This window comes from Gracilinanus agilis, chromosome 4 (genome assembly GCF_016433145.1).
Source record: "Gracilinanus agilis isolate LMUSP501 chromosome 4, AgileGrace, whole genome shotgun sequence".
Classification (NCBI taxonomy): Eukaryota; Metazoa; Chordata; class Mammalia; order Didelphimorphia; family Didelphidae; genus Gracilinanus; species Gracilinanus agilis.
Genome location: NC_058133.1, coordinates 250,912,821 through 250,938,595, shown reverse-complemented (window position 1 = coordinate 250,938,595; position 25,775 = coordinate 250,912,821). Strand labels below are relative to the sequence as shown.

Here is a 25,775-nt window from a genome sequence, read left to right as displayed (position 1 = left end):
ATAAGTGGAGCCTATGGCTCTACCTTCTCGTAAAAAGGTCCAAACAGAGGGACAGAGGGTACTAGAGCAAATTCAGTCTTGCAGCCTTGATGAGTCAGGAAGACCTGAGTTTAAATCCAACCTCATATACTTACTAGCTGCACCTAATAGCACCTACCTTCTAGGATTGCTTCGTGGATCAAGTGAGATATTTGTAAAGTGTTTATCATGGTTCTTAGCTCAGAGTAGGCACTTAATAAATAAATGCTTGCTAAAAATAAGAAGTGAATTTCTATCTCTTAGCAAGAGAGATTGGTAAATTCTCCCACCATTTCCCATCACATATTAGATGAACAAACATTTTCACTTTATTCTTGTTTTATAAAAACTATTGTTGTTTTGTTGCACAAAAGATATTGTACATTTCATGGAAGGAGTTACTACAATTTGGGTAATTAAAAGAAAAAGGAGAGTAAAAAACTGATAGGTCCACTGACAAAGAGCCACTATTAGGGGGCATTCCCCTTTTTAGCATAAGTGTTTACAATCAGAATAAATGGAGGGCTCAGCCCGGCTCAGTTCAGATTGACCAAATTGGGTATAGGAAATTGAGGGGGCTGAACAAGTTGTGGTATATGATTATGATGTGTTATAAGAAATTATGACAAAGGAGATGCTTTAAGAAAAACCTGGGAAGACTAATATGAAATGATGCAAAGTTAAGTGAGCAGAACCAGAAGAACATTGTACACAGATATAACAATATTGTAACAATAATCAGCTGTGAAAGATTTACCTACTTTGATCAATATAGTAATTTACAACAGTTCCAAAGGACTCACAACGAAAAATGAAATCCACTTCCAGGGAAGGAAATTATGAATTTTGAGTGTAGAGAAGCATACTTTGTTCCTACTATATTTTTCTTGCCTTTTTTCCTTCCCAGCATGGTTAATTTGAAATTATGATTTGCATGACTTCACAAATACAATGGGTATCATATTGCTTGCTTTTTCCAAAACAATTGGGAGGAGACAGGCTAGAGAGAGGGAGAGAATTTGGAATCCAAATTTAAAAGTGCTAAAAGAAATTTTTTAAGAAAGAAAAGATTAGGTATACAAAAGAAAATATACCTAGTATCAAAGTATCCCAAAAAACCTAAATATTCCAATTAATGGGTACCGACATAAATCGGTGGGAAAACTGATCAAGAGTCTAGCAGAAATTAGATACAGATCAGCATCTCACAATTTATAACAAGATAAATTCCAAATGGATTATGTGACTTAAATATAAAAGAAGGAGCAAATTAGGGGAACAAAAAATTTTTTAAATTACCTTTTGGTTCTATGGATAGGGAAGAGTCCATGACCAAACAGGGGACAGAAAGATTAATAAAAATGAACATTTTTTTCTCACAAAATGAAGTGAATAAGCTCTGGCTCCTTCTCTCAGAGTTAGACCTGCTACATCTTTTCTGAGGGATGGAGTGTGTCACCTCTAAAGCTCCCAACTGTGTTCTCCCCATTGTTAAAGACATGTAACTAGCACCCCAATTCTACTTAGCCACTTAATATCAGTTAGTTTTTTCAAAGATATATTCGTTAAAAAAAACCATAAGAACAAAGTACATATATTTCTGCCCATGTTATTGTGGTGGTTCCATTCACGTTCAATGTTTCATGCCCCATTTGGGGTTTTCTTGGCAAAAATACTGGAGTGATTTGTCATTTCCTTCTCTAGCTCATTTTAGAGATAAGGAAACTGAGACAAACAGGATAAAGTGAATTTCACATTACTATTAAGTGTTTGAGGCCTTATTTAAATTCAGGTCTTCCTGACACTTTATCTACAGTGCCCTGCACCACTCTGGGGTTTTCTTCTGGGAGTCAAACCCCAGAGTGGTGCAGGACACAGTATTCTTTGGGAGTATAGGCAGAAATGGTAGCTAGGACAGCACTGTGGAGTCAAAATTTGTTCAGTTCCTGCATAGCATACTACCAAGTGTGTGTTCAGAGGCAGCATTATTCTGCCAGATGAATCCTTGTTTCAGCATTCACTAGCATGGCTTCAGAAGGTTGTTTTCTTTTTCTTTTTTTGCTCTTTGGTCTCTGGGGCATCAGTGTTAGACTGACAGAAAAATCCATGGACTCTGGAACTCTGGGATGCAGAGGCCCCTTCCAGACCTTTTGAACTCACAAAGTTGTAGATGTTTCACTCCCTCTATCTAGTACAAAAAATAATAAATATAGAGGCCAAAAACTAATGACTCCTTCTCAGGGGATACATGGCATCAGAGAGGAGGAGACCCTTAAGAAAACTCCCCTTATAGCATGGTCTTTCATTGGAGATTATCATTATTGGAGAGAAAAAATCATCAAAATCCTCAAATCTACCCCCTACTACAAAATTGACTGAGGCAAAAGATGAAGTGACTAAAGAGTTTTTTGAAGATGCTGACAGTTCTTCTTGGTAATCAATTGAAAAAGGCTCTTCCTAACTATGTGCTTGGCTAAAAGAAACCAAATGCAGAATGCCTATTGTAAGGGTTAAATTTAATGGTTGGACAATAAATTTATGAAACTATATGTTCGCCAATATTTATCATATTTTGAGTCAGAAACTTATTTACAAATATTTACAAAATGGAGAGGAAACTATAAAAGTAGAGAAATATGAAGAGATTAGAGAGGTTATCTATCCTATCAACCTAAATGTTTACTCCTGGGTCTGCTTAATCCAGGCAAAGATTAATTAGCTCTCAACCAGGAAGGCTGGTGGTAAGTAACCACATGGCCTCCTCCAAGATGGAAGCTAGTCTCTTAGGAAACTAGGAAAGGAGTCAGCCTTTCAACTCACCCAAGGAAGTAGTCCAGGAATCAGAGTCTAAGTTGAAGCCAAGCTTCCAAGCCCATGATTCAAGCCACAGTCTCTATCAAAGCTCCCTCCAAGAGGGAGGGAGACTATCTCCAGAAGGCAGTCTCTTAAGACTATCTTCTCAAAGACGATCTGCTTTGAGGGAGTTTGGGACTTGCTTTTATGGTGACTTTTTGTCCTTTCCCCTCATCACAGGGGCCAATCACAGTTTCCAAATTGTCTAGCACTGCCCAGGGGGCAGTATCTGTGGGATTCAAACCTCTCATCCTCTGAAGGTATCAACTCTGATCATAGGATTCACAAGTTTGGGATTGAGTTAAAAGGGTAGAGTTCTCTAAGTAAGTGACTTGTGAATTTTCTGAGTACCTTGCTAGCTTCTCACCTAGTACTAAGTAGGGTGCTCAATCTTTTGTTGATTCAATTTAAAAGTAAAAATAAAAAAGGAGAGTTAATCCTGTCTTCAGTCTAGTGAGATACTAAGTAGGGGTACTTAAGTTAGTGTTAACTCAAGATAGACAATAGAGTAAAGAATTCTCTTTAACACTATGCCTATATGTAGACACTATGTTGTTTTCCTTATACAACATCATAATTCTCCCAGAAGCAAGTTCCCTAGAATCCTTTATATGAAAAAGTTACGATTATAGAAGCTGAGCCAGTTTATGGGGTCTACATAAAATTGAAAACTACATAAGGGTTAGAGAGGCTAACAGAAGATCAAATAATTACATAAAATAAAATAAAAACAATAAATATACTACAATAAAACAATTAGATAAAAAGTTTTGCACAAACAAAACTAATGCAGCCTAATTTAGAAGGGAAACAGTTAATTGAGGGAAAAAAGATGAATCATTGCAGATTGTTATTCTGATAAAGATATCATAGCCAAAATATATAAGAAACTGACTCAAATTTGTAAGATTAGATCCATTCCCCTGATAGATATGGACAAGTATTTTAAAAGAAAGAAATTCAAACTATCAACAGTTACATTAAAAAAATTCCAAATCACAAATAATTAGAAAATTGCACATTAAAACAAGGTTCCACCTCACAGTTATCAGACTGTCAAATTTGACTTAAAAAAAGGAAAGTGACAAATGTTAGAGGTGCTTCAGAAGAATAGTCATATTAATACACTATTGATAGAGAAGTATACTTATCCAGCCATTCTGGAAAGCGATTTGGAACTATGCCCCAAAAGTCACTAACTGGTAACATACCCTTTGATTCAGTGATCAAACTGCTTCCCAAACCCTACAGAGATCCCTAAAAAGAGTAAAAAGATTCATATGTATGAAAATATTTATAGCAGCTCTTTTGTGATGGAAAGAACAAGAAATTAAGGGGTGTCCATGAAATGACTAAATAATTTACCATCTAATAAATGCAAGTCTAAAGAGTTTAGAATCCTGATCAATGCAATGACAAACCCAAATTCCAGAAGACCAAAGATTAATAAATACTACTACCTCCTGCCAGGGAAGAAATGGATTTAAAGTGCAAAATGATTTTCGGATACAACCAATGTGGCAATTAGTTCTACTTGACTATGTTTGACTAGACTTGTTATGAGTGTTTTCTTTTTTTCTTTCTTTATTGTTCAGTGGGAGGAGAGAGGAGGGAGAAGAAAGTGAAAGAGAGAGAAAATAAACACTTGTTAATTAGAAAAAAAAACAATAAATCAAATTTTTAAAAGATGAGCTCCTTGAAGATATGAACTGGTTTTTAAGCCTTTCTTTATATCTCTAGTGCTTAACACAATGCTTGGCACACAGTAACACTCAAGAATTGCTTTTTAGGGGGCAGCTGGGTAGCTCAGTGGATTGAGAGTCAGGCCTAGAGACGGGAGATCCTAGGTTCAAATCTGGCCTCAGATACGTCCCGGCTGTGTGACCCTGGGCAAGTCACTTGACACCCATATTGCCTATCCTTACCACTCTTCTGCCTAAGAGCCAATACACCGAAGTTAAGGGTTTAAAAAAAATCCAAAAAAACAAACAAAAAAAAAAAAGAATTGCTTTTTGATTGATTAGTTGATTGATTCCTAACTGCCAAATGAACACCTCATGATATTTGGAAAACTTTGCTAAAAGCGTTACAGAAAGCATGGAGACCAGCACTTTACTGCTTTTCCCCCCAACTTTCCCAAAGTTATCACAATACAATACTTCAAGCTATCATCAAATATAAGCCAGATCCAATTCACTTAGTGACCATCTCCAGAATTCAGCAAATTACAAGCTGGACAGAAAACCAAATCCTGCTCCTGTCACCCTTCTCCCTCCCTCTCCCCACCCCCACCATATACCGGGGAATTTGACTAATTTGATCCTCAGTCTTAACATAGTTTGCCAACCCTTAATCTAACAGTTAATATGGAAGGGATATTCAACAAGGACACATCATTGATTCAGGTGAATATTGTTTCCCTACTTCTCTGTTGGTCATGCTAAGGGAAGAATCACTTCTTCCTTTCTTCTCTTGGACTAACTTTCATACTTGGGCCATCAAGAAACCACATCAATGACCTAAATCTTACTTCCCTGAGCTGATTAATTCTAAAAAACAGTCACTGCCCTTTAAGGAAAAACTAGTCTAACCTATATGGTGGCTATTGCTCCTATCCCAGCCTGCTAATAGGGCAAAGACTGAGATAGTCAACGTTTCAAGTGAAGAAGGCTGCATATTGTAACTCAACAACCAATTCAATTAAGGGGGCAAGATAGAAATAATAGAAAGAGTATTGACATTTTCTGCTTGGAACTTTAGTTGTAGGGACTCCCATGCATATCCCATAGAGTATTTGTAGTCATACTGTTAGCCAACCTGGATCTTTCACAAGTACAGATTTAGTTTATGTTATAAATATCCAGAAGTAAAAGGTTTTTCAAAATAAATTCAAATATGTGCATGTTACATTTTATCATATGCTTATGATTAATATTTTAATTGCAGTATAATCAAAATTTTATTTTAGTTAAAAAAAAAAAGAACCAAGATTTAGAAATTCAAGATGACAGTTCTAATGAGGACTCCAACTAGCTCATATCCTCAACTAATTGTGGGACAGATAGGTGAGCAATTCAATAAGTGATTGAACTGACTGATGGCGTTACAGGGAAAATTGGGGAAATTATTTCGTGTAGAGCCTTAAGACAATGCTCATCTTTACCTACATAATATGTGCTCTGAATGTCATTGTACATTGACGTATGTATCATGTTGAATATGCCTTATTTTCTTTACTATTCTTTACTATTTATTAGATTATCTTATTAACAAAAAATATTTGTTATATTATTATTTTAATTTATTTTTGTGCTAATATCATGTTTGTATTATAACTACTTTAGTATGTTCCTATGCATAGACTTGATGCTTGTTTATTTGCATATTTGCCTCTGATTTGTTTGTTTACACATTTTGTCATTCTGTAGGCTATTCATGCTTTTCTTTTGTGTTGTTGTTACACATATTTGTATTCTTTGGATATTAACAAACTGCTATGACGTGTGCCTGTAATATATTCTACAGGAACTTTAAACCCATAGTCATTGAAGCATCCTGCCAAATGATGCTTTATACTATACTGTATCTGTTACCTATGTCTTTGCTATGAATGGCACTCTGAGATCATTATCTGGGATGCTGGGTTAGTCATCTTTGTCCTAGTAAGTACTAGTGCTTATTTTAATGCTATGCTGAATAATTCCACATGTTCAAATCCCTATAGTTGGTTTTGCAAGAAACTGAAAAATTTGTGACCCCAGAAAGAAAAGAAAAGTGACAATCGAAATATTATGGGAAGCAAGAAGCAAGCATGCACTTGAGGTCAGATGGGGTTTCACTAGGAGGGAGGGAGGGAAGGAGATTGAAAACCAGTCATTTTGGCTGTGGACTTGAAGGGGAGAGAAGGGCAAGAGCAAAAGGGTAGAAGCTATAGTTGCTTCCTGTCTGCCTAGAACCATGATGATTAAAATCTGGCACCCCTATGTGGCAAAATTGGGACGTTAATGCATTGCTGGTGGAGTTGTGAACTGATCCAACCATTCTGGTGGGCAATTTGGAATCATGCTCAAAGGGCTATAAAAGAATGCCTGCCCTTTGATCCAGCCATACCATTGCTGGGATTGTACTCCAAAAAGATCATAGATAAACAGACTTGCACAAAAATATTTATAGCAGCGCTCTTTGTGGTGGCAAAAAACTGGAAAAGGAGGGTATGTCCTTCAATTGGGGAATGGCTGAACAAATTGTGGTATATGCTGGTGATGGAATACTATTGTGCTCAAAGGAATAATAAACTGGAGGAATTCCAGGTGAACTGGAAAGACCTCCAGGAATTGATGCAGAGTGAAAGGAGCAGAGCCAGAAGAACATTGTACACAGAGACTGATATATTATGGTAAAATCGAATGTAATAGACATCTGTACTAGCAGCAATGCAATGACCCAAGACAATTGGGAGGGATTTATAGAAAGGAACACTATCCACATTCAGAGGAAGAACTGCAGGAGTGGAAACACAGAAGAAAAACAACTGCGTGGACATTTGGGTTGATGAGAACATGATTGGGAATGTAGACCTGAAAAGACCACAGTCATGTAACTATCAATAATGTGTAAATAAGTCTTGACTGACCACACCAGTGGAAATTTGAATTAGCTACTGCGGGGAGGGGGGGGTGAGTCGGGGGATGGGGGGGTGAAGGGGGTGAAGGGTAAAGTAAAAACATGACTTATGTAACCAGGAAAATTTTTTCTAAAAATAAAAAATTATTTAAAAAAAAAAATCTGGCACCCCTGAGTCAGGCCTGGAGATGAGAGGCCTTGGGTTGAAATCTGACCTCAGATACTTCCTAGCTGTGTGACCCTGGGCAAGTCACTCAATCCCAATTGTCTAGCCCTTACATTTCTTCTATCTTGGAACCAATACTTAGTATCAATTCTAAAACAAAAAGTAAGGGTTTTAAAAAAAGAAACCCCTATCTCTGGCTCCAAACTGGCACTCCTTAAACGTGTTTCCCATTCCTTATTTCTATACAACTTGATCAGGTTTCTGTATTCTAAAAAGAAACTGGTTTCTGAAAGATATCATTGGGGAAGGAGGGGAAGGGTGGAGAAGAGGGGAAAAGGAAGGAGAGGGAGAGAGGGATTAAGGGATAGGGAAAGAGAAGGGGGAGAGAGAGACAGAGACAGAGATGCTTCTTTTTCCAAATCACAGGTGGGGACTTATCAAGAACAAAAGAAATCTTATTGTTAAATTGTATGTAAATTTCCTAAAAAAGCAGAGAGAAGAAAAAAAATGGGACTAAGAACCCTGGGCAAAAAGAATGAAAGTCTCTATAGGGGAACAGAGACCATAAGCAAGAACCTTGCCCCAGGCTCAAGCCACACAGTTCTCCCATGGGCCAAGTTAGAGAGTATTCTGAAGACAATCAAGAACTGGGATCTTGGACTCAGACCTGAGTAAGCAGGCTGTATGGTACCTCGGCCTTCTGACCAGCCATCAGGGGCCTGTCTGATTACAGGAGCTCAGTCCAGAGGCAAGACTGTGTTTCCTAGATCTAAACCAAGGTGTAGAGCCTGGAAAGCCCAGGAGGGCAACGATTGAGCTGAAGGGAACAAGGAGACCAAGGGAAAGGGCAGTATGCTCCAGGCTTGGGGAACAGCCCGAAAAGGTGAAGAGGTGGGAGACAGAGCTGTGAGCAAGAAGAGGCAAATTGGAAGTAGCATCTATTATGCTGCTAAGTGCTTTACAAATATTATCTCATTTCAGTTGTCCATTGTAGCTGGAGCATAAAGTGCATGGAAGGGAGTAAAATGTAAGAAGCCATAATGATAGAATGGGGTCAGATGTTGAAAATCTTTAAATGCCCCACAGAAGAGATTATATTTGACCTCTAGTGTAATAGGGAGCTGGGGAGTTATTTAAGTTGGGGAGGAGGGAGTGACATGGGAAGACCTGTAGTTTATAGAAATTATTTTGGTCACTGAAATTATTTTGGAGGAAGGATTGAGGTGAGAGGAGAGATGTGGCAATGGAAACCAATTAGAAACCTATTATAATAGTCCAGGTGAAAAGTGATGAGGGTCAGAATCAGATGGAGGAGGTTGGATGAGTTGAGAGAAGGGGATATGCACAAGAGATGTTGGAAAGGCATAGATAAAATGAGGGAATGCTCATGCATGGATCCTGGAGTATAAATTGGTCCTCAGACACTTACTAGCAGTGTTTGGCCCTGGACAAGTCATTTAACCTTGTTTACCTCCATTCCTCTTCTGTAAAAATGAGCTAGAGAAGGAAATAACCATTTTAGTACTTTTGTAAAGAAAACCCCCAAAATGGGGTCATAAAGAGTCAGACATGACTGAAAAATGCCTGAACAACAGCAATAAAACCTACTTCCCAGGGCTGTTAAAATTAAATAAAATAATATTTGAAACTTATTTTTTTCAGATGAAGCCTACTTTCTGCCTCTTTTTTTTTACTGTTTAATAATATTTATTTTTTAGAAAAGTTAACATGGTTACATGATTCATGCTCTTACTTTCCCCTTCACCCTCCCCCACCTCCACACATAGCTGATGCCCATTTCCACTGGTTTTAACATGTGTCATTGATCATGACCCACTTCCAAACTGTTGATAGTTGCATTGGTATGGTAGCTTCAACCCATGCGTTCAAGCAGTTGTCCTTCCTCTGTGTTTCCACTCCTGGAGTCCTTCCTCTGAATGTGGGTAGCATTCTTTACCATATGTCCCTCAGAATTGTCCTGGGTCATTGCATTGCTGCTAGTACAGATGTCCATTACATTCGATTTTACCATAGTGTATCAGTGTCTGTGTACAATGTTCTTCTGGCTCTGCTCCTTTCACTCTGCATCAATTCCTGGAGGTCTTTCCAGTTCACCTGGAATTCCTCCAGTTTATTATTCCTTTGAGCACAATAGTATTCCATCACCAACATATACCACAATTTGTTCAGCCATTCCCCAATTGAAGGGCATCCCTCATTTTCCAGTTTTTTGCCACCACAAAAAAGTGCAGCTATAAATATTTTTGTACAAGTCTGTTTATCTATGATCTCTTTGGGGTATAAACCCGACAATGCTATGGCTAGATCAAAGGGCAGGCATTCTTTTATAGCCCTTTGAACATAGTTCCAAATTGCTTTCCAAAATGGTTGGATCAGTTCACAACTCCACCAGCAATGCATTAATGTCCCAATTTTGCCACATCCCCTCCAACATTCATTACTCTCCCCTGCTATCATTTTAGCCAATCTGCTAGGTGTGAGGTGATATCTCAGAATTGTTTTGATTTGCATTTCTCTAATTATTAGAGATTTAGAATACTTTCTCATGTGTTTATTGATACTTTTGATTTCTTTATCTGAAAATTGCCTATTCGTGTCTCTTGCCCATTTATCAATTGGGGAATGGCTTGATTTTTTATACAATTGATTTAGCTCCTTGTATATTTTAATAATTAGACCCCTGTCAGAGTTTTTTGTTATAAAGATTTTTTTCCAATTATTGTTTCCCTTCTGATTTTGGCTGCATTTGTTTTTGTTTGTTTTGTTTGTATAAAAGCTTTTTAGTTTGATATAATCAAAATAATTTATTTTACATTTTGTAATTTTCTCTAACTCTTGCTTAATTTTAAAATCTTTCCTTTCCCAGAGATCTGACAAGTATACTATTCCGTGTTCACTTAACTTATTTATAGTTTCCCTCTTTATATTCAAGTCATTCACCCATTCTGAATTTATCTTGGTGTAGGGTGTGAGATGTTGATCTAAACCTAATCTCTCACATATTGTTTTCCAAATTTCCCAGCAGTTTTTGTCCCAAAAGTTGGGCTCTTTGGGTTTATCATACACTGTCTTGCTGACATCACTTATCCCAAGTCTATTCCACTGATCCTCCCTTCTGTCTCTCAGCCAGTACCATACCATTTTGATGGCCGCTGCTTTATAGTATAGCTTAATATCTGGTACTGCTAGGTCACCTTCCTTCACATTTTTTTTTCATTATTTCTCTTGATATTCTTGATCTTTTGTTATTCTAAATGAACTTTGTTACAATTTTTTCTAATTCAGTAAAAAAGTTTTTTGGTAGTTTGATAGATATGGCGCTAAATAGGTAAATTAATTTGGGTAGAATGGCCATTTTTATTATGTTATTTATTATGTTATGTTATGTATAACATAAAAAATAACATTTATTCTGTTAGCTTGTCCTACCCATGAGCAATCAATGTTTTTCCAATTGTTTAGATCTAGTTTTAATTGTTTGGAAAGTGTTTTGTAGTTGTTTTCATATAATTCCTGTGTTTGTTTTGGTAGATAGATTCCTAAGTATTTTATATTATCTAGGGTGATTTTAAATGGTGTTTCTCTTTCTACCTCTTACTGCTGTGATGTGTTGGAAATATATAGAAATGCTGATGATTTATGTGCATTTATTTTGTATCCTGCAACTTTGCTAAAGTTGTTGATTATTTCTACAAGCTTCTTAGTTGATTCTCTAGGATTTTTAAGTAGACCATCATATCATCTGCAAAGAGTGATAACTTAGTCTCCTCATTGCCTATTTTGATAACTTCAATTTCTTTTTCTTCTCTAATTGCTACTGCTAGTGTTTCTAGTACAATGTTAAATAATAAAGGTGATGTAACTTCAAAGTACTACATAAATATTAGCTATGATTATCATAGATCAATGATGGGCAAACTTTTTAAAGAGGGGGCCAAAGGAAAGGAAATGCTCATCTGTCAGTCTGTTTCTAAGGCAACTCTTTCGAAGTTCCATTGAATTGTATCCTACTCATTGTATTCATCAGATTAGGAATAATGTCACATGGCTGGATAGAACATTTTAGGGGGCCACATCTGGCCTGTGGGCTGTAGTTTGCCCATCTCTGTCATAGATCATAATATGTCAAATGTGTCAGATATCATTAAATGGCTAGAATCATTTCTACTCCTAATTCTTATTTATTATAGATCACTACTATGGATTGTTTGATTCATAAATCCAACAGAGGTGTGCTCACCCATTTTGTTAGCAGGAAGCTGTCATTAGTGACTGGGTCAAGTGATTGACGTGACATGATAGGATTGGAGGAGAGTGAGTACAGTCAATAGATAGGGAGAGAATAAAGATAATAAAGAGAGTAGAGCTATCTGATAGAGAAGATTAGAAGGATTGAGATCAAAGGTGAATAAAGAGGAGTTGGCTTTGACAAGGAGGAAGGTACTTTTTCCTTTGAGGCCAAAATAAAAGAAAATAATGGAGAAAAGGGTCTGAATGATTCAAGATGGGAAAAGGAGAAGGGGAAGTTCTCAAGCAAATAGTCTCAATGTCTTCAATGAAATCCTGTAGCATATGAATAGGAGCAGAGGAGAAAGATGGTGGGAATAATCCTAGATTGGAATTATCAAAAATATGAGATCATTTGGTTATAGGTCGAGGGGCATGAGGGATTTGAGAATAGAGAGTAGTAGAAAACTGAATAGGTTCACTTGCAATTGAATTAGAAAAAGGAAAGTATCTAATCTAGTATAAGGACAGAGACCTATGAAGCACAGAGTTAGAGGTTATGAGGCCTAGGGAAAGACGGGCTAAAAAAAAAGATATTTATCAAATAAAAGAATTTCAAAGTTTATAAAACATGTTAGTAGAAAACTTATGGGTGAGGGCAACTTAAAGCATATGACCATCTCTGAATATAACAGAGATAGAGGACAGGGAGTTTATAAGAACTGGGAAGTTAAGGTATTTAAGTATCAAATATATAGGTATCAATATATAGGGCAGTGATGGTGAACCTTTTAGAGATGGAGTGCTGGGCCCTGTCCCCACCCCACCCCCCAGACCCAGTGCTGTGCACCTCCCTTTACCCCACACAGGGAAAGGAGAAAGGCTCCCATTGGGCTGCTGGGTGAAGTGGCAGGTGAAGGAAGGAATGTATTCAGCACATGTAGAGAGGGGGAGGGGAGTGGCCTGAGCACTTTGCTCCCTTCCAGCTCTGCCTCCTGTGAGCCACCTACCTTATCCTCTGTGCGTTCCCATTGGCTGATGGACAGAGGGATGGGGGATTTGGAAAGTATTTTCCCAATTAGGCATGATGAAGAAGGGGAGGGGAGTAGCTCCACCCAAGTCCCTCTGCCTTTCTAGTAATGAACTGAGGGTGGAGGGCAGGGAGGGCATCCATGTGCCCACAGAAAGCACTCCATCTCTGTCACCCCTGTGATAAACTCACCATCACTGATATAGGGTATCAACATATATGTTGAAGGATAGCTAGATAATTCACTGAATAGATTATTGGGCCTGGAGTCAAGACTCATCCTCCTGAGTTCTAAACCTCAGATGCTAGCTGTGTGACCCTGGGCAAGTCACTTAACCTCAACTGCCTAGCCCTTACTGCTCTTCTATCTTAGAACTGATATTTATATAGAAGATAAGGGTTTAAAGAAATTAATTAAAATGAGCTGGAGAAGAGAATGGCAAACCACTCCATTATCTTTGTCCAGAAAACCTCAAATGGATTCACAAAGAATCAAATATGATTGAAAAAGCAACCCAATAACAAATATATATATATATGTATGTATGTATGTATGTATGAATATATGTTGCAATCCCCTAGTACATGGGATTTGAATGAGGGAAAGGCTATGAGCCAGACACTGAACTCATGGAGGATGAAGGAAAATGTTTTAGGGGTCAACAAATAACAGCCAAACGAATCTAGATCGGGTGATAAACTTGGATATTGTTTGCCCTTCATTTTCAAAGAAAATCAATCAATCCTTGTTTGTGAGTTGGATTTAAGTGAGGCAGAGTTGCACAAATTCGTTGGCCTCACTCTCTCTTCCAGTCATCAAAATCCAGATGCATGACAAAAATCAGAATATCTGGTGATGGGCCAGAATGCAATGGATGACCTTGGCATCTTCAATGTCTGATGCTCCATAGCACCTGCTTTAGCTGCCTTTGTGACCTTTAGAATAAATCATTCTCTTCCACCTCTTCCTCAGGGGAAAATGATCACTTGCTTAGAATAGAGACCACCCTAATGCCCCAAGGAGTTTGTGCCCTAGTAGTTACTCTCAACCTGTCTGAGATGGTTTGCCAGAGTGTGGCTGTTATGTATGCTACAGGTTTTTGGAGCCACAGGTGAGAATTGAGCAGCCCTGAAAAGGGCTTAGCAAATCCTTACACCAGAGATGCTGGTCCTCTTTTTTAAATTGTTAATAGTTTGTAATTCTTTTATTTTTAATCTTTTCCATGGTTACATGATTTATGTTCTCTCCCTCCCCACTCCTAAAGTTGACAAGCAATTCCACTGAGTTATATATACATACATATATATACATATATATAATCACTCAAATCCATTTCCATATTATTCATTTTTGTAGAAGAGCAATCCTTTAAAATCAAAACCCTAAATCACATACCCATATAAACAAGTGATTAAATCACATTTTCTTCTGTGTTTCTACTTCCACAGTTGAATAAATAGATGGCATGCTTTTGCATAATGAAAAGTTCTGCCATTTATTATCTATATTACCTCTCTGGGACTCAGTTCATCTTCTGTAAAATAGGGGACTGGACTAATGACCTCTAATGTATCTCCAGATGTGGATAGCACTCTCTCATAAGTCCCTCAGAGTTGTCCTGAATCATTGCTGGTCCTCTTTGAACATCCATATGCCTCTAAATTTTTTATTAAGCATATTATTATTTTTAAATGCTTTAATAAATTTGGGTAGGTGAACCTTAAAGTAGGAGAAGTTGTTGAGTAAAGGAGGATCTGGAAGTGGCAACTTAGGGCAAGAGGTGTTCTAACTCCCTCACTGCAACTAGTGGGTTTGGGAACTATGAGAGAAAGTGCAGTCAGGACAAGATATGTGTGCTTATAATTTCTGAATAATGCTATAATAAAGCAGTGTGATATAATGCAAAAGGGCATGGATTTAGAATCAGATGACTTAGGTTCAAAATTCCATCATTAACTTGCTGTAAACCTTAGAAAATTCTTGGAAAACCCTCTCTGAGGTTCAGTTTCCTCTACAAGGCTCTATAAACTCTAGCATTTTATGACAGCATTTTATGAGCATATTATTATGAATATGATTTATATTATCTAGGTTGCTTTTACAGGGCTTCAGATTGTTATCTGAGAAATATTGCTTCTTTTGCTTCTTCCTCTTGTCTCTCATATTTATTCTAGCCTTGGGATATTTTACTCTGTTTCCCACCCTTCCCCTCCCTTCTTCCCACTTTGCTCCCCAATCAGACACAGAAAAGAAGTTTGGGGAGTTCACTTTAATTCCTGTTTGACTTCAAACACATGAACTCTTGCAAGGAGGCTCTGGTGAGCTGGAAAAATTCTGAGGAAACCTGATATCGTTGAATTACTTAAAGCACAATCACTTCTAAGGGTGATTCTGGAAGATTTCAGGAATTCTGTATCATTTTCTGGGTTTCTGGGAGATTTCTGGATAGAAATAGTATATTTTCCTGCAGGGCTCCTAGACATCCTTTTTGAGTTTCATCTCACAAACCCAGCGATAAGGCCGCTGGCAAACATCATCATTCCAGCCCCCATCAGCATGCAAGTGGGCACAGTCTTCACCACCTCCTAGGCCATGCCCATACCAGTTGTCTGGCTGGGTTGGCATCCAATTCCTAAAGGAGATGGAAACAGCCTTAAGTCCCACAGGATTTTAAGCCCCATTGATCCTTGAGAGGTTCTCAGCCAAGGGTAACCCAGTTTTGGAGACAAAAGTAGATTTACCTCATTTTATTATAATACAGGAAGAAAAGAGAAGGGTTGATTTAGGGGACAGCTAGGTGGCTCAGTGGGTTGAGAGCCAAACCCAAAGAGAGGAGGTCACGAGTTCAAATCTGGTTTTTCTAGCTGTGTGACCCAAGGCAAGTCACTTAATCCCCATTGCCTAGCCCTTATTGCTCTTCTGCCTTGGAACCAATACACAGTATTGAGTCTAAGATGAAAGGTAAGGGAGAAGAAGAAGGAGGAGAAGGAGGAGGAAGTTGTTGAGAAAGAAGGAGCAAAGGAAATTGTTCCCTTGGGAAAATAGAGACCACGAGCCTAAAGGTTAGGCATTCAAGTTTGATAGAGTAATTGATAGGAGAGGGATGGAGATGAGTATATAGGTGGACTTACACACACAGAACTAGATGGGCATCAGAGATTATCTCATTCCAATCCTTTCATTTCACTGTCAGAGAAGGAATGAGGAGATACTCACTTGATGGCAGAGTCATAACTTGTCCCATCCACCCATTTCCAGGAACCCTCTGCATCCGTGAGGCCTATCCAGGCAAACGCAGGTGAGGTGTGATGAGCAACAAAATTCTGAGTTGGAGGTAGTGGAAGTGAGGTTAGGTTACAGCAATGAGCATTTATCCAGGTCCATCATCCCTTCCCTGATGCCTACATGTCTTCTTCACTTAAATGCCATTGGATTTATTTATCCGTGTTATATCTGCAATGTAATCCCCTAGACCAGTGATGGGCAAACTATGGCCGGAGGGCCAGATGTGGCCCCCTGAAATGTTCTATCCAGCCACAGGACATTATCCCTAATCTGACGAATATAATGAGTAGGATACAATACAATGAAACTTCGAAAGAGTTGCCTTAGAAACAGACTGACAGATGAGCATTTCCTTTCCTTTGGCCCCCTCTTTAAAAAGTTTGCCCTTCACTGTCCTAGAATACAAACTCCTTGAGAAGCAAAGGGTTTCTTTATATTTCCAGTACCCTGTACCATGTCTGGCATATAGTTGGTATTCAACAAATGTCTGGAGAATGGAATAAATGAATTGAATCTGGGAATGTGAGACATCTAGCCCTAGACCTCACCTGTTCATTCCAAGAGTTTATGACAACCAAGTGTGAATTCTCCAGCTGACAGTATTTCTCAGCTTCATTCCAGGATTTTCCGGTGCGAGAAAACCAGTAGCAGCTCTCCTCAAACTCCAACCAGCCAAGAGGGCAGCAGATCTTGCTGCTGGAACCTGGGCAAAAGAGAAGAACCGGGGACAGGAGCCCCAGCCAATGCAGGGAATAGGGGGGAAATGGGAACTCTCTGGAGTGGGGCAGGTTCAAAGGACAATAAAGTCCTCTTCCTTACCATTGCTCTGAAGTATTGCCATCTGACAATTCAGAGTCCGAAGATCTGCTGAAATACGTTGTACGTGGAGGAAAAAATTTGAGATATCTAGGATGTGCAAGAGATAGAGAGTGAGTGAATATGTGGTCCCACTTTCTATCTCTGGGACAACTAGGAATGAATGATTCCTACCCACAATGAGGATCCCAATATTTGAGCTAAAAGGCACTCCTCTTTCTCCTTTTTTTGCAGTCCTCCCCTGCCTTTCTCTAACCTTCATCCCTGTCCTTTTGATGCTTCTGTAGCTTGGCCTCCAGAGATTTCACCTTTTCATTCATACGATTTCCTGTTGGGGATATGAATTTCAGGGTCTGAGGACATGGAACTAATATCCGGTACGAGAGCTTCTAATCCATCCTTACCCTGGCTATTTGATGCTTGGATCTCTGATTTCATCTTCTCTGAAAAGTTGGTGAAAGTTTCTTTCAATGTCTGTAGATCTCCCTGAAGCTGAGTATCTGTTAAGGAGGTGATGTTTAGGATTAAGGAGGCAAAACAGATGTCAGGTGCCTCCCTGCCTCTATACTACAGACCTTTTCCAGACATTCTTCTATCTCCTTCCCTTTTGTGCTATCCCGTCTGTCCCATCCCCAATTCCTACTTTGAAGTTTTAAATTTTTTTTCTTCATTCTACTTACCCTTTAATTCCTCCCCAATAACTTCCCCCTCCCACCATCAAATAAAAGCTTTCCCTTATAACAAGGATAATCAAGCAATACAAATGTACAATTGACCATGACTGAAAATCCAAGCCCTATTTTGGTTGCCATTCTTTCATTCTCTTGGGATATCCCATGCTTCTCTCTTGTTTGTTTGTTTCTTGAACACTTACTTTCCATCTTGGAACCAATACTCAATATTGATTCCAAGACAGAAGAGCAGTAAGGGCTAGGCAATGGGGGTTAAGTGACTTTCCCAGGATCACAGAGCTAGGAAGTGTCTGAGGCCAGATTTGAACCTAGATCCTGTATCTAGGTCTTGCTCTCAATCCACTGAGCCATCCAGGTGCTTCTACCATGCTTCCCTCAAATCTTTCTACTCACTCCCAACTGTTTCCCAGCTCCCAGATACTTCTTCCATCACTCACTTTTAGATCCCAACACAGAGACGATCACTACCAATATGAAGCTGATTCCCAGGGAGATCAGAAGGAGACGGTTAGGAGGGCAGAGACGCTGGAAGATGGACTGGGGTGAAGGGGACCCTATAATGGGAGAGGACAGGTTAGAAAGGAAGTCAGTTCAAGGAGCACTGGAAGTGTGGGGGAATGGAAAGTCCTGTGGGACTGAAAAGCAGTAATATGGAAGAATCTGGATTGGGAACCAAAGTAAGGGAAAACAAAATAGGATTCAGGAGAACAAAATGTTTGATAATTTTGTGGGTAAACTCAGAATCATCACTTTCTAACTCTTTTCCCTTTAAATTTATAATGTTATGATCCTAATGAATTAGATTGAATTGAACAAGAGATTGATATGATGTCATGGCCTAAAATTCTACAGGGGAAGTCAGTACAGGAGGAATAGGAATGTCTCCTGAAACACTCTTCTTTTCATTCTCCCATCCCACTAATTTTCTAATGACATCAGCTCTCCTCTCTGAGGTACATTCACTACCTAGCTTATCACCTTTGAAAGAGGAAGCAGGTCTTTCTCTTGTCCTGTTTTCTAGAAAAACAACACATGCACTTTTTTTTTAAAGTCTTTTATAGGTTTTTTATAGTGAGCGCTACAGGGGTAAAAAATAACTAGGGAAGATTATGATAAAGTTTATAACAGCCTCCTCTGTTCATTGGGCCCTTCATGCAAAGGTCTTGGAATTAGACCTTGTTCTTAATTTCCTCTCTCCTGCCTGGCTCACCCCATTCCCTTCATGCTTTATTTCAAACCTATCCAGGATGGAAGTTAGATCAATTCTACGTTTCTTACAGAGGCGTATTTAGTCTGACTGTTAGGTATCTCAGACTCTTGTAAAAAGTGGACCCCCAACTCTTAGCTCTGGATCTGTGTCCAGCAATTCCTTTTCTATGCTTGCTTGTTGCTCCTATATCAATCTTTCTCCTAGCCTTCTGTTTTATGATTAACTTATCATTACCTCTCGTCATGGACTTTCATAAGTCCTTTCCCGCTTCCCCATTTAGAAAGATTTTGTCCTCCAAAGATTTCCTTCTCTGGTCTTTATCCTTTCCAGCTTTCCAACTGACAGCACCCTCCTGGATATAGTTAGTTATTAGTGGACCAAGTTCCTGGAAGCTTCTTCTTCATTCTCTCTTTTCCTGTCTCTCTCTCCCTCTGTCTCTCTCGGTGTCTCTCTTTCTATCTTTCTCTCTGTCCTTCTCCGTCTCTGCCTTTCAACCTTGACCCATCTTCTCTGACCTAGTTGGTTGCCTGAAGCAAATCCTTTAGCCAGATGGCAGTATATGGGCTCTGCCCTTGATGGTGAAATTGCATCTTCCCAACAACGTGTTAAACTGTTTGCTGAAGTAGAAATGAAAGGGAACCCTTGGAGGAAGTGTTTACTCCAACTCAAAGTTTGTGATAGCAAAGGAAAGTCAAGTCAAACATTGTCTGACATGCAGCTAAGATTTGAAGACAGCAAATTTCAGTGTTCAGAGAAATGACAGACAGGAATTGAATTGAGTGTAAGTATGATTCCATGTTAAAATTCAGCAGAAGTCAGCTCCAGAGGAAGCTCTCAAGAATAAAATTCTGAAGACATACACAAAAAAACAATTCTGATGAGGAAGAAAAGGGCTTGTCTAAAGAGACCAGTGGGAATACACAGGGGAATCATTAACAAAGGGAACATAGAGAAAATAAAAAGGACAGCAGAGTCCAATCAGGAGCTTCAAAGATCAGATTGAAAAACTGAAATTTAAAAAAATGCTCAGAATGAGCCTTGGTTGGCAAAAGAAAAAAAAACACTCTAGAAAACAGAAAGGGGAAATACTTTTAAAAAAAGAAGAAAAACCTTAACTTCTATCATAGAATCAATCGTGTGTATTGATTCCAAGGCAGAAGGGTTTGGCAAAGGGAATTAAATGACTTGCCCAGGGTCATATAGTTAGGAAGTTTCTAAGGTCATATTTGAACCCAGGACCTCTTGGCCCCACTTCTCAATCCACTGAACCACCTAGCTTCCCCTTGGGGTAATGTTTTTTTTTAAACTACATTAGGTAAAAAAAGAAATAGAATAGGAATAGAAACCAGAATAGGAAATAAAAAAGGAACAAAGGAGGGACAGAATCATGGCTTGTGGTGGTTAAAATGATAATAATAGTTAATGATAAGAAGACCTTTACAGTTAGTATCTGAAGAGGGATTTGGATAAGACTCCAAATCCAGTTTTATCCTACCTTTTTAAGAATCCCAAAAGGGCACAACTGGGTAGACTCAGTGGATGGAAAGCCAGGTCTGGAGATGGGAGGTCCTAGGTTCAAATGTGACCCCAGACACTTTCTAGCTGTGTGACCCTGGGCAAGTCATTTAACTCCCATTGCCTAGCCCTTATCACTCTTCTGCCTTGGAACCAATACTTATAAAAAAGGAATCCCAAAAGCATGGCTGCTCCACGTAGATGGAGTAAAGGGACTAAGAACACTGGAAGTGCTTATTTATTACTTTATTATTGCTTTCCTTGCCTAGAAGAATTGTCTTTGACTTAGAAAGGACAGAATGAAAATGGTTCCCTATTAAACCACCATAAATAAAAAAAATTGTATGAAAGCACCTAGTTGCCCTTGGCTGAATTCAAGTTGCTTGTGACAGATGAACTACATCCCAGGGTTCTATAAGAACCAGCAGTTCTGATTACTGAGTCACTGTCAGTAGAAGAGCCACTGCCATGTAAGAATACAAGATGCATTTGTCTGGATTTTCAAAAGTAAGAAGAGAGAAGTGTAAAAACTTTTGGTCAATGAGCTTACATGAATCCTTAGCAAAAGGCTAGGACATATTGGCAAAAGTTTGGTTTTAGTGAAAAGCAAGCAATAACCACAAAGAATCTATGTAACTTCTTCAAGAACAAGTCATGATAGATTTATCACATAATTAACCAAGATTTCAGTGGAGCATTTGACAAAGTATCTCATTCTATTCAAGATGGGAGATATGGGCTAGACCACAGTACAATTTAGTGTATTCATAATTAGTTGATTGGCTGTGTCCAAAGAGAAGTTAGTAATAGTTCACTATCAACTTGGAAGGTCAGGAAAGAACAGTAAACATGGTAGTGCCCCAGGAATTTGTGCTTACCCAGTGCTGTTTGCTATTATCTATTAATTAGTTGAATAAATAGATGGCATGCTTTTGCATAATGAAAAGTTCTGCCATTTATTATCTATATTACCTCTCTGGGACTCAGTTCATCTTCTGTAAAATAGGGGACTGGACTAATGACCTCTAATGTATCTTCAAGTGCTAATGTTAATGAAGGGTAATTAACATATTGAATGAGAGAATTAAGATCCAAAAAAAGAATTCAACAGGTTAGAATTTTGAGCCAAATTTGGTGAAATAAATTGTAATAAAAATACACTTTACAGGAATGATCAGAGTGTGGGGTCAGTTCATAAAAGATGTTCCTACAAGGCTATCCTCATGCATGCTCTATGAGATGAGCCTCCATAGGTGACATCCATATAAAGTTTCATCCTTGGATTCAGAAAAATCAGCTTTATAAATACAAGATAAGGAAGATATGGGTAGACAACAATTCATCTTGAAAAAATTTGGGAATTTTAGCATACTGATAGATCCATGGATCTAGGTTGCCAAGAGAGGCTGGTGCTTCTGTACTCTATGAGCCTAATCAGATCATACCTAGGGTATTAGGTGCCACATTTTAAGAATATTGATAAGTTGGAGAACATCCAGAGAAAGGTAACCAGGACAGTAAAGTTCATGCCTTATATGGACCAGCTGAAAGAGATGTTTAGCCTGGAGAATTTTTTTTGGAGAACATAAAAGCTGTGTTCAAACAGTTGAAGGCCTGTCATCCAGAAAATTAATAGCATTTATATTATCTCTTTACATTTAGCTAAGTAATTTAAATATTATCTCGTTTGATCCTCGAAATAACTCTGGGAGATAGGTGCTATTATTAGTGTGACTTGTCCAGGGTCACATAGTTAAGTGTCTGAAGCCAGATTTAAGCTCAGGTTGTTTGGATACCAGGTTCTATGCTCTATCGACTGTGATAACTAGTTGTACTCCCTTCTTCTTAATATTTGTTCTTCTTGGCCCTAGGAGGGCAGGGTTAAGAGATAGGTAGAAGCTATAGAGAGAAAGTCTTAGACTTGATGTAAGGAAAAATTTCCTAACAAGTAAGAGCTATAGAAAAATGGGATGGGCTGCTTTGGGAGACAGGCAGTTACCCCTCTCTAGAGAGTTTTAGGCAATCCAGAGAATCATTTGTACAGAATTACAGATTTTTGTTTGGGTATGGGGTAAATGGGGTTTTGTCCTAGGTGAAATATAGAGGGCACTGGTAGTATATTCAGTGTTATTTTAAAACACAGAGACACCTGAATTTAGCACCAAGTTGGCAAGAATATTTAATTAAAATAGGAAGCTACCAGATTATGGTGGCCAAAATCCTGGTGGGTTCTTTCCTGGTCCTGTCTCACCCTGTACTCTGTCACCCACCACAGAGGCCTCCCCGCAGCTGTTTTGCAGTACCCTATATATCTCCATTGTTTCCCTTCCCCAACTGAATTAAGGCTCTTCCATGCCACTTGCCACAAGAACAAAAATTGTTCTAGGTTGGAACATGTGGCCTCTGGGGTCCCTTCCCAGGCTTAGATTCTACAGTTCTGATCTCTGGACTCCCCTGGAGACTGACATGATTCAGAGATATCAGGCTTAGATTTCATGATTCCTTTTCCTTGTCATGCTGCTACCAGCAACTTCTCAGGCTTTCAACTCAGGTCAGAGCTAAAATGGAAGATTTGCCCTGAGCCAATGAACATTGGACACCTGGCCCTGGTCCTGGTCCAAATGTTTGTTCCAATCACTTCTCTACTCTTGGATTGCTGCATCATGGCTGATTTCCCTCCCCAAGAGAGTAATTTATTAGAATCTGGGCTCACAATTAGACATATAGTTGGAGTTTTTTAAATCACAAAAAAATATAAAGGATCTGATACTATAAACCTTCACACTTTGGGGGATTGACAGAAACTGACAAAGTGATAGCAGCTTTAGAACTAGAAAAAACAACCCAGTAGTCTTAACACTCTTATTTTATAAAGAAGGAAACTGAGGCATTCAGAGATAGTGATTTATCAATTCATACTGGTTCTAAATGATAGGGCCAGGATTTGAATTGTCTCTCATTTGCAAGCTTTATAGAATGTCAGGGTGGGAAAAGACCTCAGAGATCATGGCCAACCCTGTTATTTCACACTTTAGGAAACTAAAGCTACATGAGGTTAAATGATTTGCCTAAGATAAAAGCTCAAATTTGAATCCAATTCTCTGTCCACACTGTGGGGCTTCTGTGTACCTCCGTATCTTGTCTCCCCAGCAGCCCAGGAGTTACTGAGAATGAAAACTTTCTGTCATCATAAGACCTTAGATTATTAGAGCCTGAAGGGACCTGTAGTACAAACATCTAATTAAAAAGGTGAAGAAACTGAGACTCAAAGAGAGTAAATGAACTGGCCTATATAGAAACAGGGCTGTATCAACAGCACAGTTTCCCTAACCCATGACTCTTGCCCCCGTATTAAGTTCTTCACACATGGGAGATGAAGGATTCAGTGAAAGGCATGAAGATGGGACAGGATATCTGGTTCCTTCCTAAGTGGTGACTCAGCCACATCCTCTTAAGCCTTATCTTCTTGTGTGTATAGGACTTTGCTTCCAGTTTGGATAGGGGGCATGGGGTTTGGGCTGGACATAGATTTCTCCTAAGCAAAAAACTTGGCACAATAGTATATAAGATCTTAATAAAAGATAAATAAAAGTAGACTCTCTCTATATAAACATAATTGAAAGAAGTGAGAGAAACAAGGACAGAGACATAGAATGAGGCAAAGACAAAAGTACAGATGAACAGAAAAGTGAGCAAGGGATATTTTGGGAGACCCTGTTTTTAAGTGCCCTTATTCCCCTCTCTTCTCCTCCCCCAACCTCAGTCCCAGCCCCAAGCCTGTTGTCACCTTTACTGAACTGATGGCCATTGTCTTCACTCTCCAGGTGCTGAAGGTCTTGATAATCCTTTGCCATGTTTGTCCCCCAATCTGGATTCCTCTGGGGTGAGGGACAGAGGGAGGACTCAGCCTTCCCCACTCTCCAAATCCATTACCCATGCCCGATTCTGCCCAGCCCACCTCTCCCTGTACCCCAAGACACTTTACCCACACCTCCCCTGTGTTGTAACCTACCAGGATTTGGGGTCTTGGGCACCTGGGTCCCTTGGGGGCAAGCCCAGGCCCCAGGAGTGGGGAGATAATTAGGGGGTGAATATAAGCAGAGGTCTATGTGAAGAGAGTAGAGGTGGGGGGAGGGTATCCCTAAGGGGCCAGAGTCCTAAAGAATATCCAATATTCCACTGTCCCTCTCTCAGCATCATTGGCCTCATGGACTTTGGATGATAAACAGAAACAAGAATCGAACTGGATCAGAGGTAAAAGGGGTGGGACACAACCTGACTAAATCTATTCCCAAACACAGCCTGTTCAGAGGGTGCTTCCTTTCCCTTCTCCCTAGTAGTAGGGACAAAGTTTTGTATCTGATATATGGGGATTACAATTCTTTCCAGACCATTAATGTGATTGGGGGTGGGAGTTGGGGATAAGGAAGTGGTTGGCTCAAGATGAAAGTATTCCATGGGATTTGAGGGAAAAGGTTATTTCTCCTTTTCACTACCTAATGCTGAATTTCCCAGAACTAGTTTCTGTACATATCCCTAATTAAAGTTCATAGGAGCTGGCTGCCTCTGGGTTGTCTTCTTCTAGAGAACTCAAGACGCCATTTCCCTATCTCTGACCTGCCTCTTCACATCCCAGAAGGCTTAATGTCAACCCTGGATTGCCAGAAACCTCAGTTTATGAAAGAGGTAATTAGAAAGAACCCATCTCTTTACCAGAGATTTTTCAGACTTGACAGTAAGCCCTCTTCATAGATTGGTTGAGGTGCCAGATGAAATAGGGTCTGGGGTACATCCAAGAATAAACTAAAAAGGTCTAATAATTGCATTTTATAATTCTTCTTCTCACTATGACACAAAATGCAAGAAGTGGAGGTGGAGATTAAAAGAGAAAGTCTAAAGTTGAATGGAAGACTCCAGGGGAGGTAGGCTTCCCAAGAGTTTTGCATGTATGCCTCCATTATTAGGTTGACATTAGAGTTCTCAAAACCAAATGTTCACTTGTGAGACCCAGATATCAGGACCCCTGGGATAAAAAGGAAACCACAGGTGGGGATGCCGACTTCTATCTTTTGCAGGATAGTGTCTGCCTTTAGTATCCCAAGTAAGGACAATGGCCTTGGTTCCTACAGGAGTTGAGGACAGGAAGGGCAGAGACAGAAATGAGGTGATGGATCTTTTAGCTGGCCTTAGTGTAATGTTTGGCTATGGACAATTCCTTAGCACTGGCTCCTTCACACCAAACCTCAGTAGCCCTAGTCAAATGATCTTCTCCCATTTTATCGACACCAAGGTGCACTGCCAGGGACATCTTGCATGGA

The 25,775-nt window shown here is 39.2% G+C and overlaps 1 protein-coding gene across 1 annotated transcript; it reads right to left on the bottom strand.

The window, feature by feature from the left end:
* Window positions 1–15,193: 15,193 nt before the first annotated feature.
* LOC123243705 (asialoglycoprotein receptor 1-like) lies at window positions 15,194–24,581 on the bottom strand. The gene is made up of 9 exons (XM_044671752.1): window positions 24,470–24,581; window positions 24,245–24,335; window positions 18,170–18,286; window positions 17,445–17,540; window positions 17,297–17,368; window positions 17,044–17,130; window positions 16,773–16,927; window positions 16,156–16,262; window positions 15,194–15,571 (listed from the first exon to the last, which is right to left on the bottom strand). Exons 2-9 carry the CDS (start codon window positions 24,309–24,311, stop codon window positions 15,415–15,417), a joined length of 858 nt encoding a protein of 285 aa, XP_044527687.1. The 5' UTR covers window positions 24,312–24,335; window positions 24,470–24,581; the 3' UTR covers window positions 15,194–15,414.
* Window positions 24,582–25,775: the final 1,194 nt, after the last annotated feature.

Excerpts from the sequence above, each read along its gene's own strand:
- LOC123243705 (XM_044671752.1), bottom strand. The coding sequence starts at position 24,311 with ATGGCAAAGGATTATCAAGACCTTCAGCACCTGGAGAGTGAAGACAAT. Across the intron at positions 16,928-17,043 it reads GGCAATACTTCAGAGCAATG|GTTCCAGCAGCAAGATCTGC; the intron begins GTAAGGAAGAGG and ends TCTTTTGCCCAG. Across the intron at positions 16,263-16,772 it reads TAAACTCTTGGAATGAACAG|AATTTTGTTGCTCATCACAC; the intron begins GTGAGGTCTAGG and ends CCTCCAACTCAG.